Source organism: Lepidochelys olivacea (assembly GCF_965140295.1).
Source record: "Lepidochelys olivacea isolate rLepOli2 genome assembly, chromosome: 9".
Classification (NCBI taxonomy): domain Eukaryota; kingdom Metazoa; phylum Chordata; order Testudines; family Cheloniidae; genus Lepidochelys; species Lepidochelys olivacea.
The window spans coordinates 85,409,368-85,424,283 of NC_140419.1; the positions used below are offsets into that span (position 1 = coordinate 85,409,368).

The 14,916-nt window shown below is 38.9% G+C and overlaps 2 protein-coding genes and 1 long non-coding RNA gene across 3 annotated transcripts in view; 1 reads left to right on the plus strand and 2 right to left on the minus strand.

Moving 5' to 3' along the window:
- IRS4 (insulin receptor substrate 4) overlaps positions 1-2,928 on the plus strand; it is a 37,238-nt gene extending 34,310 nt beyond the window's left edge. The window contains exon 2 of the mRNA XM_084639967.1: positions 629-2,928. Coding sequence (XP_084496093.1) covers positions 629-633 — 5 coding nt within the window. The 3' untranslated portion in view covers positions 634-2,928. The remainder of the gene's footprint in view (positions 1-628) is intronic.
- Positions 1-6,942, minus strand: part of LOC311526691 — a 31,577-nt gene extending 24,635 nt beyond the window's left edge. The window contains exon 1 of the long non-coding RNA XR_014713097.1: positions 5,758-6,942. This is a non-coding gene — a long non-coding RNA (uncharacterized lncRNA). The remainder of the gene's footprint in view (positions 1-5,757) is intronic.
- A 3,206-nt stretch (positions 6,943-10,148) lies between these two features.
- COL4A5 (collagen type IV alpha 5 chain) overlaps positions 10,149-14,916 on the minus strand; it is a 139,605-nt gene continuing 134,837 nt past the window's right edge. Inside the window, exons 49-51 of the mRNA XM_084638759.1 lie at positions 14,213-14,327; positions 13,735-13,907; positions 10,149-11,406 (exon numbers count right to left, since the gene is read on the minus strand). Coding sequence (XP_084494885.1) covers positions 11,325-11,406; positions 13,735-13,907; positions 14,213-14,327 — 370 coding nt within the window. The 3' untranslated portion in view covers positions 10,149-11,324. The remainder of the gene's footprint in view (positions 11,407-13,734; positions 13,908-14,212; positions 14,328-14,916) is intronic.

Here is a 14,916-nt window from a genome sequence, read left to right on the forward strand (position 1 = left end):
ATTGGATACTATTAATTTAGGCTTAAATAGAGACTTGGAGTGGCTAAGTCATTATGCAAGGTAGCCTGTTTCCTCTTGTTTTTTCCTACCCCCCCACCCCAGATGTTCTGGTTTAACTTGGATTTTAACTTGAAGAGTGGTCAGTTTGGATGAGCTATTACCAGCAGGAGAGTGAGTTTGTGTGTGTATGGGGGTGGGGGGATGTGAGAACCTGGATTTATGCAGGAAATAGCCCAGCTTGATTGTCATGCACATTGTGTAAAGAGTTGTCACTTTGGATGGGCTATCACCAGCAGGAGAGTGAATTTGTGTGGGGGGGTGGAGGGTGAGAAAACCTGGATTTGTGCTGGAAATCACTTTAGATAAGCTATTACCAGCAGGACAGTGGGGTGGGAATAGGTATTGTTTCATATTCTCTGTGTATATATAAAGCCTGCTGCAGTTTCCACGATATGCATCTGAGGAAGTGAGCTGTAGCTCACGAAAGCTTATGCTCTAATAAATTGGTTAGTCTCTAAGGTGCCACAAGTCCTCCTTTTCTTTTTGCGAATACAGACTAACACGGCTGCTACTCTGAAACCTGTTTTTCTGTAGTGTCACTCACTGTTTTTTTTTTTGTTTCTTCCAGACTGACTGCATTGCCATGGAAACCATTGTTAGAAGAGGCGGCTTTTCTACTGGTATCTCCAGAAACTGTGTGGTGCTTTTGGAAGCAGAGCTCAACTCCAGCCAGCTACTTTCACTTCCACCAGCACAGACGTACACACATCATTGTCATGATTTTTGCTTAGACATCCGCTGTCTATAGTTGAGTTAATTTGAATTAAGATTTTTCATAGCTGTGTTTTGGTGATGGAATTTGTTTTTCCGCAGCACATTTGTTTGAGAGGCATTGGGAATGCTGCAGAGGGGATTCCTACAACTTCCTTTTTACTTCTCTCTGCCTCTCCCCCTAATTTGTTTTTATTTATATTGAGAAGTCAAAGCTGGTGGCTGATGGTCTATTTAATATGGGTTTTGTTTCTCTGGTACGTTAGCTTAAACATGTATTGCTTAGAAATATTTTGGCAGGTCAGAAATTTTTTTTTGGAGAGGGCTGAGAGAGAACCATGTAACTGAACCTAAATCTGTGATGGACATACCTCTTTGATATTTTGCTTTATAGTATAGGAGGTGGTTTTTGATCACAGAGCTTAGTATTTTTAATTGTATGTCAGAGCTTAAACTGAAGTTTGTTGCTCAGAATTCTGATATGTATAAGGTAAGATTAAAGGGCTGGTTGTCTTGTTGATTACATGTAAATTATCCCGGTCCATTTGTTTATAAACATGTATAAAATATAAATTGAGGTTTCCATTCATGCACTCAAATGGGAAAGTGCAGGGTCTTTTACAACTTTGACTTCTGCTTTACAATATTGATGTGTGCTGTAGCTTTTTAGAGAGAAACCACCCTACCTGATCTTACTTTCATCCAGAGCCCTCTTTTAATTTGGGACCATTTTTTTTTTTTTTTTTGCATAATGAGAAAGTAAATAATTGGGTTATCACTTAATGCATTCTGCCTAAAGAAAAATTGCAAACCACGATTATTTCAAATTAAAAATAAATTGTAGAAAATTAGAGCTAGGCGCATCACTCTTACTGATTTTGGTTCAAATCAGTTTAGGCTTTTAACACTGCTATGACCTTTAAAAGCATGACACTAGTTGTTGGAACATACAATGTATAATAATAAAAGGCACTGACTTGATGAGGGGTTTAAAAGTGGTACACAAATCCTCATGCTGTACTGCACCACACAGCTGGTAATCCTCTACATTGTATATTGTACAAGTGTTTTGTAGGGCTGCCTCACATGACATACAACCTTTAAAATACTAGTACAGTTTGTATAACAAATTAGATGCTGTCAGTTTTGATGTTGAGTGATGTGTACCTAAATCTATTTTTGAGTAGTCTTAAAATGTACATGTCACAAAATTATAAAGACCTTTTTGCAAACTTAATATAAGTTTACAAACTAACAGGAAAGAAATACTTGCTGCAGAGTTTAAAAGCACAGCTGTGTTCTTGAATCTGGAAGAGAAGTTAGTCAGTACAGTTACTAGTTGCTGCTAAACATACTTTGATAATTCATTTAAAAATATTACCACTTCTATAGACCATGACACTGTCTTGCCATACAGTTTTTGTTTGGGCGTAGTAAATTAATAAGGCAATATGTAGACAGCCATTTTAAAGCTTTTTTTTTCTTCCAAACAAATTGAAATTTGGATGATAGTTCAGAACATCTATTGGGAAAAGAAAAGGTTGTGTTGAAAAAATTGAACATGTTACATACCTTATTTATATATTAGGTCCTGAGGCTGCCATTGTACAATATACAGCACTGATTTAATAAATGCTGAATAAATAACTAAATGGGTAACCTCAAATATAATGGTACAAATACTAACAGGTACAGCATAATAAATATGCAATCTTTTTGAATCTTAGTTTACAGCCACTAATTTATTCAGTATTGTGCTGGAAGAACACTTTCAGAATATGTAAAACATATCACTACGTCTACTACCTTCCAGCTACCCGTTTATGCTGCTGTATAGTACAAAAATACCAATGATGGAACAATGTTTGTCCTGTAAATTTAATTCGATATTGGACAGTTATTGTCTGTACAAACTAAAACGTCTATGGTTGAAACTGTTCATTATATTTGCTATTTCTGCTTCAGCCCTGTTTAAAAGTTGAGCTGATTAATCTGGCTTTGTCTTCCATTGTAAATATTGTTACATTGTTTTCTTTGTAAAACATATCGCACTTGCGGTTTTGGGAGACTGGCTTGAAGCTCTGTATAGTGTTTATATTTATCTGACTTGGCTTTCCATAGAGCTACTCGCAGTAAATGTGTTCGTGTAGCTCCTGCTGCCTGGGTCTCTTCTTTTTGTACAAACCTGTTTTATTGGCTGAAGTGTAATTTCTCTTCCCCCTGCCCACCAGTATCTTTTTCTTTTAAGGGGTGTGCTCATCTGGTCATCACAGGGCTATTTATACATTGTTGAAGAGTGGATTCAACCAGTTTTACAGGAGAACATATCTCAGACCAACAATCTTCTTTAACTCTGGAAAAATGACTTAAATGTGAATGGTTACACTAGAACTTGATATTGTAGACTTCTTTGCTCATTGATAGACATGTCTGTTAGTAATGGGGACATATTCATGTCCCCCAGAGGGCTGTACTGGGACCAGTGCTATTCAACACATTCATAAATGATCTGGAAAATGGGGTAAACAGTGAGGTGGCAAAATTCTTAAATGATACAAAATTACTTAAAATAATTTTAATAATAATCTGTTAAGAGTTACAAAGGCTCTCCTAAAACTGGGTAACTTAATTTCCTCTGCCATTTTGTTGCCCAGTGTTGATAAATGTAAAGTAATGCACGTTGGAAAACATAATCCCAACTATACATACAAAATTATGGGGTCTAAATTAGCTGTTGCTACTCTGAGAGATCTTGGAGTCATTATGGATAGTTCTATGAAAACATTTGGTCAGTGTGCAGTATCAGTCAGAAAAGCTAACAATGTTAGGAACCTTTAGGAAAGGGATAGATAAGACAGAAAATATCAATGCCTCTATAAAGCCATGGTATGCCCACATTTTGAATACTGCATGCACATCTGATCATCCCATCTCAAAAAGATATATTGGAAAAGGGAGAGAGACAGGCAACAAAAATTATTTAGGGATATGAAACAGCTACCATGTGAGGTGAGATCAGAAGGACAGGGACTTTTCAGCTTAGAAAAGAGATGATTAAAGTGGGAATATGATAGAGGTTTATCAAATCTTTATTGGTGTGGAGAAAATGAATAAGGAAGTGCTCTTTCACATAACACAAGAAGTAGGGCTCATACAATGAAATTAATAGGGAGCAAGTTTAAAAATAAAAGGAAGTACTTCATATTAGACAGTCAACCTGTGGAACTCTTTGCCAGGGGATGTTGTGAAGGCCAAAACTGAGACAGGGTTCAAAAAAAAAACTAGATAAGTTCATAGAGGATAGGTCCATCGCTCACTCTTAGCCAGGAGGGGCAGGTATGTAACCCCATGCTCTGAGTATCCCTAGCCTCTGTTTGCAAGGAGTTCGGAGTGAAGGATGGGGGATTGATTGCCTGTTCTGTTCATGTGCTCCGAAGCACCTGACACTGGCTACTGTCAGAGGACAGGTTACTGGGCTAGGTGGATCTTGGTCTAACCCAGCATGGTCATTCTTATGATCAGTACTAGAACATGTAGTATTCTCTACAACAGTGGTTCTCATCATATTAAATATTGTAGGCCGCATATGTGGCCCGCAGTGGAGCTCAGACCCCCCAACCATGGACCCTGCTCTGTGGGCAGCTGCCCTTACCCAAGGACCCCTGCTACTAATGGTGGGCTGGCTGCCTGCCTGTTCCCCTGCAGTGGTGGGCAGCTGCCCCAGACACCGGAGCTTGCAGGGCCAGGCAGCTGCCACAGACTGGGCCAGGTGCCCTGGAGCTCACGGGGCAGGCCAGCTGCTTGCCCTGGTTCTCAGTCACATGGCTGCCCCAGACTCTGGAGCTTGCAGGGCCAGGCTGGTGCCCTGGATAGCCACAGCTGGTGGGGAGCCCTGACCCTGCAGGGCAGGCCAGGAGCCTGACACCCCACACTAGGCAGTGGGGCAGTGTGGACCCCTCCCCCAGGGATCACCCACAGCCTTTAGCACACAGCTGAGCTGGGCCACAGCTGTGTGCTAATTGGGTTGTGGGTTGACAACTGCTCCTCTGCACCATGCGATGGAATTCTGAGAAATGTCATGGGAAGCGGGCTGGCTTTCTTCAGCGCCTGGTTGTACAAAGCAAGCCCTGCTATTACTGCTGATTTTCTAGAGGTTATTTTTTACCGTGAAGACAACCTCAATGAGGACTTTTGGATACTACACCTCATTTCATACTCTCTTAAATTTCCTATCCCTGCATATATTTACTGAAGCAAGAACTTAGTTTACTAGAGCATATATATTGGTGAACTCATTAATAAGACGCTAAATTCTTTATCTTTCACCATGAATTTGACTTCTAAAAGTAACGTTTCTAAGATCAGGGTCTGTAACTGCAGAACATTTTAAATACTCCATTCAAGTCATACTCCCTTTGTTCAAAATATTAAACTTACTTTCAGGAGTTAGTTGAATGCATTAAGTCCCTCTAACCAAGTTTTTGTAAGACAATTATCCTAACTAGGCTCCTTATTCAGGGCCTCATTTTACAGCAAGCAGCCCCTGTTGTGGAAGAAAAAGGAAACAGTACTTCTAGTATGTGGCAGAAGCAGGCATACCAAAAGTAAACAAACAGTGAAAATTATCCAAATAGCATAAAGGCTGTTGCAACAGTCCCATTCAAAGTAACTACTTAAGGTACCTTAAAGAGCTCATTGGACCTGAACTCTGTTAAATGCTTTAGTCTTTCAAGGACCAACCCTCTGGCTGGGTAAAGTAGACAAAACTATCAGCTTTGAAACAAGGGAAAGTCCTCGATCAAAACCAGAAGACAGTTAGTCACTACTTTCATATCTAGGAGTGGAAGACGAAGCTACACATTTTAAAAATAGTTACACTTTTGCAAAGGAAAAAAGTTGCCTTTTGGTTGGAAAATTCTTTTGAGCAGCTCTAGTACACATACAGCATCTCTGTTACAGAAAGAGTTAAGCGAAGAGCATACTTACAGTGTGGCAGGATAGGTCATGTACAGTTGGTAGAGAAGTAGTGAAGTACTGAACAACCTTAAAATTCCTATATTTGGCAATTCTCGGTGCTTATTTTCTGCCTGTGACTTCTCCAGGTTTGGGAAGGAAAAAGGTGGCCTTCAAATTCCAGTGAATCGTGCTTGATAGACTAGAGAAAACTTATGTCCATATTCTCTTCCCCTCTTTTTTCCATTAACAATAGATGGTGCCTTTAAACAATAGTTTCTCCTTCCCTCAACTGCAACAGACCATAAAGGAACATCTCAGAGGAGACCAGGAATTTGTAATTGTAGTCTAGGTTTCAGAGCTCAGGACATCTTCCTAGTATAGTAAGAGTGTTGGAAAGCCTCAGTTCAGTCATGGCAAACCACCCCCTCAACTAGTATTTTATGTATACCTAGGTCAGATGTGTTTTTTCCTCATAATATCAAGTTAATCTAAATTCTTATCTTTAAAGGGGAGGGACAGAGAGTAGTGAATCCACAGAAGGCTCCAGTTTAACATCTGTGCCCTGCACTTCAGCTAAAAGCCGCAAGGGTTACTTTTAGGACTAATAGCATAGTTTGATTTACCTAACAGTTAATCCTTATCCCCCTGCCAATTGTAGTTGGTTTATGATGAAATCAGTCATTGTAGCAAACTAGTGATCACATCACCCATCCCTCACATTTCAAGTTTTATCTGATGTTTTGAAAGGCTTTATATTCCATTACTGCTCTTCTGAGCTGATCACTACTACCTTTCCTTAGCAACAGTGTCCTGCTTTTTGTCAATAAAACACTCCTGAAGACTAGAATATCACAATCTTTCTTGCACAATTCCTAGCTTGTGCTTGTAGCGGAGGTAGCCATAGCAGCAACAGTATTACAGCCCCAGCCACAGGGGTTGTGTAAACCCGAGGTTGCTGCTGGGAAAGATCTGTGTTACAACTATATATTGCTCAAAGTAGAAGAGTTCTAAATCTAGCAAAATGAACTTCCCTCACTGGTGCCCCACAAAAGAGACTTCTCTACAATGTGGGCAGCACACTGACTCATGCTACTAGCATGCATATTAGGAAATACCATACAATTTAAACAAACACATATAAAAGGTAATGCTCTTTTGAGATCTCAGATCTTTTGGACACATTGATCTATGAGCATTTTGACATTTGTAAGGTTAAAAGAGGAAATATTTTTTAAAGTTGTATACCTTTAAAAAAAAAAGAATAAAAGTGATGAAACCCTACCATTAGACTGTAGTGGCCTTTGGTGTAGGGGATGTCAGTTTTCACTGGTTACAGGTCTAGAAGTCATTAAATCCAAAGTCCATAGTCCATATACACTTCTAGTCTATCCTAAATCAAACGGTTCTGAAATATTTCACAGACATCCACTTTGAAGAATTTCAGAGAACCGTACCATCAAAGTATGATGTATAAATCAATCTCACTCCATACCCATGAAATAGCCTAAAGGTACAGACAGCCAATATACAGCTTTGGTACAAAGATTAACACAGGAATCTCATTACTAGGAAAGACAGTAAGGACAGAGGCCCATGTGCAACTTTGACACTTAAGAGTACAACAGAGTGGCAGGGGCTAGCCTCCCTCTGTTAGTGTTTTAAAGATTTACATGTTAGTATTATACAAGTTATACTTTAGCAAGTCAGCCTAGTTTGCAGCAATTCTATTATGAAGATAGACACCAATTCAATCCATTCGACAAACTGCTTGCAATTCACCTTTAAAAACAAGTAAAACAAACATTGAGCAAAGAAAGTTAATCTACATCCTCCATATTTTGATATATTTTTGTTAAAACCATTGCTGATGTAGGCACTCAACTTTTCTTAAATTATCTTTGAAAGCTTATAGTGCCCTCATGTGGTTAACACACAAATCTTATCCATGTACAATTTGTATAAAGGATCATCTGTCTCCTAAACCAGTTTCCACATAATTACTACTGAAGGTAAACTAGGAATAGACCAGGCTCTATGTGAATACAGCCAACGCAACTGCTTCAGTTACAACGCTGAATTACTTGAGAAAAACAATTACATTAAATGCTCTCAAATCTGGAATCCTAACTCAGAACATTTTTAATTACAGAGGGGGTGGACTGGTAGTATTTAAATCCAAGAGTACCTTTAGGCTGCAATTTGGGTTTGAGGCCATTCTAAGGCTTGAGCACAGGTCTAGCAGCACCAAAACTATATACACGTTTTCACAAGATTTTGGCCACATCTGACCTGAAAAGTGGGTCCTTTTGGATTCTGAAGCCAACCTGGGGGAAAAAATGATAAAGGCAGTTTTGGCAGTGCGGATTTGTCTCCGAACACCCTGCAGGTCAAAGGATTGTTCCACTTGTAATATCAAAAATCTGCAGAACAGAAGGTTTTGCCAGTTGTATTTATATTACGGTACACCCAGAGGCCCCAGCCAGGATTGAGCACCTATTGTAGGTTTTGCACATACATAGGGAGCCTCTGCCCAAAGAGCTTACAAATTAAGTGCATAAGACAAAAGATGTGGAAAAAAAAATTATCCCCATTTTACAAATGAGAAATTGAGGCCCAGAGAGATTAAGGGACTTGCCTAAGGTAACACAAGGAATAGTATATGGAAGAGGTGGGAATTGAATGAAGAACTCCCAGATCTTAGCCTACTGCCGTAACTACAAGACCATCTTTCCTTTCTAGACTGTTGTTTCTTAATAGAGCAATGCTGAGAAAAGCTTGCTGGAAACCTCACTATGGATTTTATTAAGATCCAAGAGCTTTTTCTGTACTGCATGGCAGCAGCAACATGCAAAATGGAATTGGGCAGCTCATGCACAGGAGAGACAGCCACGCAGCAGCATCCACCAGCATGCAGCTGCTCCACATCCCTCTATTTTATTTTGGTTACCTAGCAGTTCTGTGATAGTAAGGGATTTAGAGTAACAGCCGTGTTAGTCTGTATTCGCAAAAAGAAAAGGAGTACTTGTGGCACCTTAGAGACTAACCAATTTATTTGAGCATAAGCTTTCGTGAGCTACAGCTCACTTCATCGGATGCAAGTAAGGGATTTGACATACAGCGCTAGGAATCAAGGAATAGCTGTTTTATACATTGTTATAGTAGGGACTATAATTTATACTGAAAATTGCTGCTCTAGTATTCACTGAGACGTTTACATGCTCTAGAGGATGCATGAGCTCATGACACAGAATATAGCAATGCTAGCAGGATCCTAGGAAGAGCATGCACAGTCCAACAGCCACAGGAAATGTCATTGTGGAAACCAAGGCTCCACAATGTAGGAAGGATCTGCTTTTCATCTGTCTCAAGTTCTTTTATGTGGGAACCTGCCACTCTGCCTGTGCTGGACTGGAACACAGCTGTGATCAGTACAAGCACTCAAGCTGTGTTGGTATAAATAGTCTCAAATGTATTGTGCCAGGCCCAAAAGTTCGAGGCCCATCTATTTAACCCTAGTTCTTGGGGAGGTAGACAGGAGTTGGGATTTGATGTCATCTTTAGTTAACAGTTTTCTAGTTTGGGGTTAGCAGCAGCCGGTTCAGTTTTGTTTCTTTACATGTGAGATCAACCAAATAAAATAAGTAGAAGGGAATGTTTGGTTGATTCGTTCACTCTCTACCATCATGGATTTGCAGGCAACTCACAAAAGGGTAGATATGAGCCTTGTGGCTGTAGTACAGGCCCAATACCCCAATGTTATATATGTATAAACAAATCATGAGGCGTACATAGACTTTGTTAACATTGAAAAACACACTATTATATTTTAGAGTAAACCTTTGTATAATTGCCATTTTCATATTTACACAAATGCTGTTAATCCTCCACTTATCTCATTTTATTAACCTTTGCCACCTCGCCTAGTAACTCATTTCTATGTCTCAGTTTTCAGCAGGGATATATATATATATATATATATATATATATATATATATATATATATATTTTTGAGTGGCTGCAAGCCTAATGTATAGCTGGCATCAGAAATTCAGAGGCAGAACAGCCATTAGCCAGATGTCACTGATAATTAGTTAGCATTACTCAAAATAAGCTGAAATATAAAGCTTTTTATAAAGCAATACATTAATTCTCAGGCTACATTTGTCCTCATGAATGGTGAAGGTGGTTAAATACAATTAATACATCAAGGAAGGCTGATCACCTGGAAAACGCACAGTCTCACTTCCTTTGTTGGGGAGTGCTAAATGCTTACACATAAATGCAAGAAATAGTATTGACCACAGAAATCAAACAAGCACAAACAGTTGTGTATACAAATTTTGATCATTTCTTTGCAACTATTGCAAAACGTGTGACAGATACAGTAGGATTCTTATATACTGATGCAAGAAACAAGGAGCTCTGTGACCTTTCACGGCCTTTATTGAATTATACATACACAAAAACTGTTGCCTTGTATAAGTCCATCATGGATGTATATAATTCACATAAGAATGATTAGAGGATACATTTATAAATATGAAAAAGATCGGGTTTAGCCAGTTTTTGCTTTATTTCAGTTTTTTCAGAGTGTACAGCTATTCTGGATAATATACATGACACCACTTCGGAGCAAAGAAAGTTTTTGGAAGCATAACCTTAAATGCTTTGGCAATTTGATATTTCCAAGGGGTATTTTTTGCTGAAGCAAACTGGTTACTACTAAATCATGAATATGACTTGTTTTCATTTAAAAAAAAGACATAGGATATGGATAATCTTTTCACATATTTTCACAGAATAAAAAAATCCTTTTAAAATGGTTTGGATTTCTAAGCACAAATAACACCATTGATAGCATGGTGTAAGTATAAACATTTAAAACCCTGATCAAAATGACTAGAGAAGTATTGTACATTCCCCAAATAAACTCAGATTGGAACTTGAGGGAGGAAACAAAACTTTAAAAATCAGTAGTAGTTAGGTGTAAAAGGTATAGATTCTCTCCATTGCCCTTGATTTTATATAAAATACTGCTGTAAATTTAAACTTGTCTTTAATACACTTTTTGTGAAGAGTGATTTTAGGCTGATTTGTGCCTAATAATTGAAGGTTTGAATTAAAAAGGTGTTTACACAATATACACATTTCATTACTTACAAAGAGAATAAGCTTAACATTTCATATTAAAAACCTGGGATACAGTAGGGTTAGTAGCACCATGAAAAAGTGTTTTTCAAAACTGCAGTCTTGTTATTTTAAACATACTCAGTGCGTTGTATTTTGTTGTTTTTCTCTTGGTTGATCAAAAAAGTGCCATTTTGGTACTAGGAGCGAAATTAAAACTTCATCTTCTGATCCTCTGTGAACCTCAAGCGTCTTTTCCATTTCCAAGAGATTAATTCCTTTGTTTTAGTCCTTTTGTCAAATATGCACCAGACAGCCTTTGGTGAGGTACAGCTGAATCTGCACTTTTAAACCAGTTTGGATTTGTTTTTTGTTGTTTTTTTTCCTTTCTGCACAGTAGCACCATTGTTACAGCTGGAGGACAGTGCGCCCTAGGAATTCTCATGGTTTGACAAAAATTCTCCAAGATGTTACGTCCTCTTCATACAAACTTGACAACGACTAATACGTGTCCTCAGGTCTCCAGCTTTCAATGTCTCTGACTGAGGTTTACTGGTTGGTGGAAACACAAACACACAAGGTTAGCTTTTCTTATGCTTACAGGAGCCTGGACTTGAAAGGTGCTGAGTGCCTTTCACATCAATAGGACTTAAGGATGTGGTTAAGTGCCTTCCTGAAAGGGAACTGCATGTGCTTAGCACCTTCTTGATCAAGCACTTATTTCATTACTCTCCCTAAAATCCCTCGTGAGTTGTTTGTTTTAGACCAGTATTTCAATAGGTAGAAGGTGTTGTGCCAGCAAACTACATCAGCCCAACATGCCAGACAGTTGGGGGCAGTCCACAAACACCGATTTGAGTGAAGGGTGTCTTTTAGAAATGGTATTTGTTGGGCAATTACAAAATACAACATGATCTATCCCCTCTTGCCCCCCCCCCCCCCCCAAAAAAAAAACATGGAAGAATTTACATCTGTAAACTTCTGACTTCTCATTTGAATGGAATTATTTCATAATAAAATGTCACTGTTCAATGAGATGAAAATGTAAAGATGACAGATTTAACAAATTATTTCCTTCCGTTGTGTAAGGGTATGTACATGAGTGATTATATAAAAAAAGTCCAACTAGGTCATAAAGTTTAAGGCCAGAAGAGACCACCAGATCATCTGCCTGACCTTCTGTATATCACTGGCCACCAATGGCACCCAGCACTCGGACACTAAACCGAACAACCAAAATTAGACCAAAGTTTTATAGCTCACAGGAGGCTAGACTACTATCCGCCTGTAGGCGGGACCAAGATGCACTAGTTCTGGAGAGCCCACAATGGCAGGGAAACGATAATAAAGTGAGATATATCTAGATAACCCTGGCAAGTGAACCATACCCAAGCCCTGCATAGGAAGGCAAAAAATCCCCACGGTCATTGCCAATCTGACTTGGAAAATTCCTTTCTGTCCCCATATATGGTGATTAGTTAGACCGTGAGTGTGTGAACAGGAACCTGCCAGCCAAGCACCTGAGAGAGAGAATGCCACCTCAGAGGTCTGACTCTCTCAATCCAATGTCATCTCCAGCTGTGGCCAGCCCTGATGCTTCAGAGAAAGGAGATTTAAAAAATAAAACAAAGCAAAACACCACGCGCTGGAGTGGTGGAAAGAATCTCTTCCTGACCCCTGCAGATGGCCGGCTGAAACCCTGAAGCATGAGCTTATATTCCTGAAAGAAACTGGAAGTGAACCCCTAGCTGTTGAGCCTTGCCCCTGCCATCACATGCAAGACTGTCATTACTTGGTCACATATGAGTAGTCCACTTCTTTTAAGTGAACGGTATAAACACATTTTTGAAAAGGAGAAATAAACAGAAAGCTAAGTTTGGGCGAGACTGAAAATAGTGAATGATGATAAGGAAGAAGAGGAGATTAAAAGATGCATGAGGGTTATTACTGGTCAGGACAACATGTTAATTACCACTGATCAGCCAAACTGCAAACCAATGGCATGACGACTGCCTAATACAAAAATAAATGGTATTACTTCGGTGTTATAATTGGAAGTAACTTGATTTCCATGTTGTAGATACCCACTAACGTTGTATAACACATTTTGTGGATAAAGCTCATTGTGCGACATTTGTGAAGTTGACAGCTGTCCTTTTTCCAATATAAGCTGCAGTCAGAACTTGTTAATTTTCATTTGAGAGACAAGTCACCATTCGGTTATAAAATTTGTTTCTATGAAAACAAGTTATTTTTCCATAGAACAATGGTACCACTCTAAATTTGTGAAGGAAGTGATAAGAGTACAAGCCTGAAGAGTTTGCAAAATCCTAAGGTGAAATCATGGCCCCAGAGAAGTCGATGGCAAAACTTCCACTGACGTCAGTGGGGCCAGGATTTCATGCCTGTACTCCTGCAAACAACATTTGAGATATCTGAGTCTGTCTAAATGTCAAGAAAAAACACAAAAATGATCATTCAGTGTCAGACTGTGACATCGTTACTCACATTGAATAAATACATCACGCTTTGATATAGTCTCACTCATTACAATGGGACTACTTTTGGAATAAGCTACTGGTCAATGTAAGTAAGGGTGGGGAGAAAGTAGCTCTGAGTCCTTGCAAAACAGCAAGCAGAATGCACCCAGCAAGTTCGGACAAGATGTAAAAGATTTTCCCAAGTAAACAAATTCCTGGAAAACTGGTCTTAGAAAGCATGACACACACATTTAGATGAGGGAAAAGGCAAAAATTTCCAGTTTTACAAGGATTAATTCGTCAAATAAGGATCTAAATCACCATTTGTCCTTAAAAATAAATGCAATTTCCAATGCATTCAGTACACAATAAGTGATGTGCAAGAAATAAGCTCTCTTACCTAAACATTTCTGATATCTCTACAGTTGCCAGCCAGAAACTGTATGAATTGGCGTAGTAATTACAAGTACCACGACCATGACACTCAATAAAAGGAGCTGAGCGGAATTCTTCCAAACAGGAACCTGGGGATGCCAAGGCCTGTCCAGAGCCCTCTGCACCAGCACTTGTGTGCTAGAAAAGAAACAACTTGTAAGTTAAATTGGGATCCATAAGCACCAGAAGAAGTCACCCTGTTTCAAAAAATCAAGTTAATTCTTTTTTCCTGTTTGTTAAGACAATGCTGTAGATAACATTTACCTAGGATTACGGCATCTGAATTTTGGGAAATAACTGATCTCTGTTACCATAGTTGGCAGCAATAGGTAAATATCATTTTAATGGTACAAAATGTTTTTTGTAACAGAAAATCCCGAAGTAGCTAGTACAAGCCACAAACAGTTAACAGTAAATTTGGGGGGAGAGGAGGAGGCCCTTACCATCATGAAAGAATAACCAATCCAAAGAGAGTCCCAGCCTTGCGGACATGACGGAATTTGAATGGTCTGACTATGGACAGCTATAACCATGGCAGGAGCTTCACATACTGCACATCTGAACATGAGGAGAGGTATAAAAGAAACATCACGCCATTACAATAACATATTAAGTAAGCCAAATACTAATTTTATTTCAGGAGAATTTAGAGAAATGACAGGAAAAACTGGGAAAAAATAATGTAAGAAAGGCTGCTGTAACAATTTAGATCTATTGCACCCCTCAAACAGTTTTATATGTATGCAGAATTTCCCACAGCATCAGTGAAACAAATAGGAATATAGATCAGAATTTTTTTTGTATCTAATTGCATTGAGTACCTATAAAAAACTAACTTTTAGTGAGCCCAATCACTAAAATTGGGAGAGCTCTGTTTAAAAATACATAGTACAGTAGTATCCTTAAAAGGTGCCAGACTGACAGTACTGAAAGCTAACATCCTTTGGTTTTCCACATAATAGGTAAAATACATAGCGGTAGAACTAGCTTGCCACACTACCTTCCTGTTGTGCACAAATCCTGATTTCAAGGGAACAGTGCCACAGGTCAGAACGTGGAGTTCAGTCTTCAGAATAATTTGAGCGTGATCCAAAGGCCATTGAAAGATTCCCAACTACTTAAATGGGCATTGGATCAGGCCCTCAAT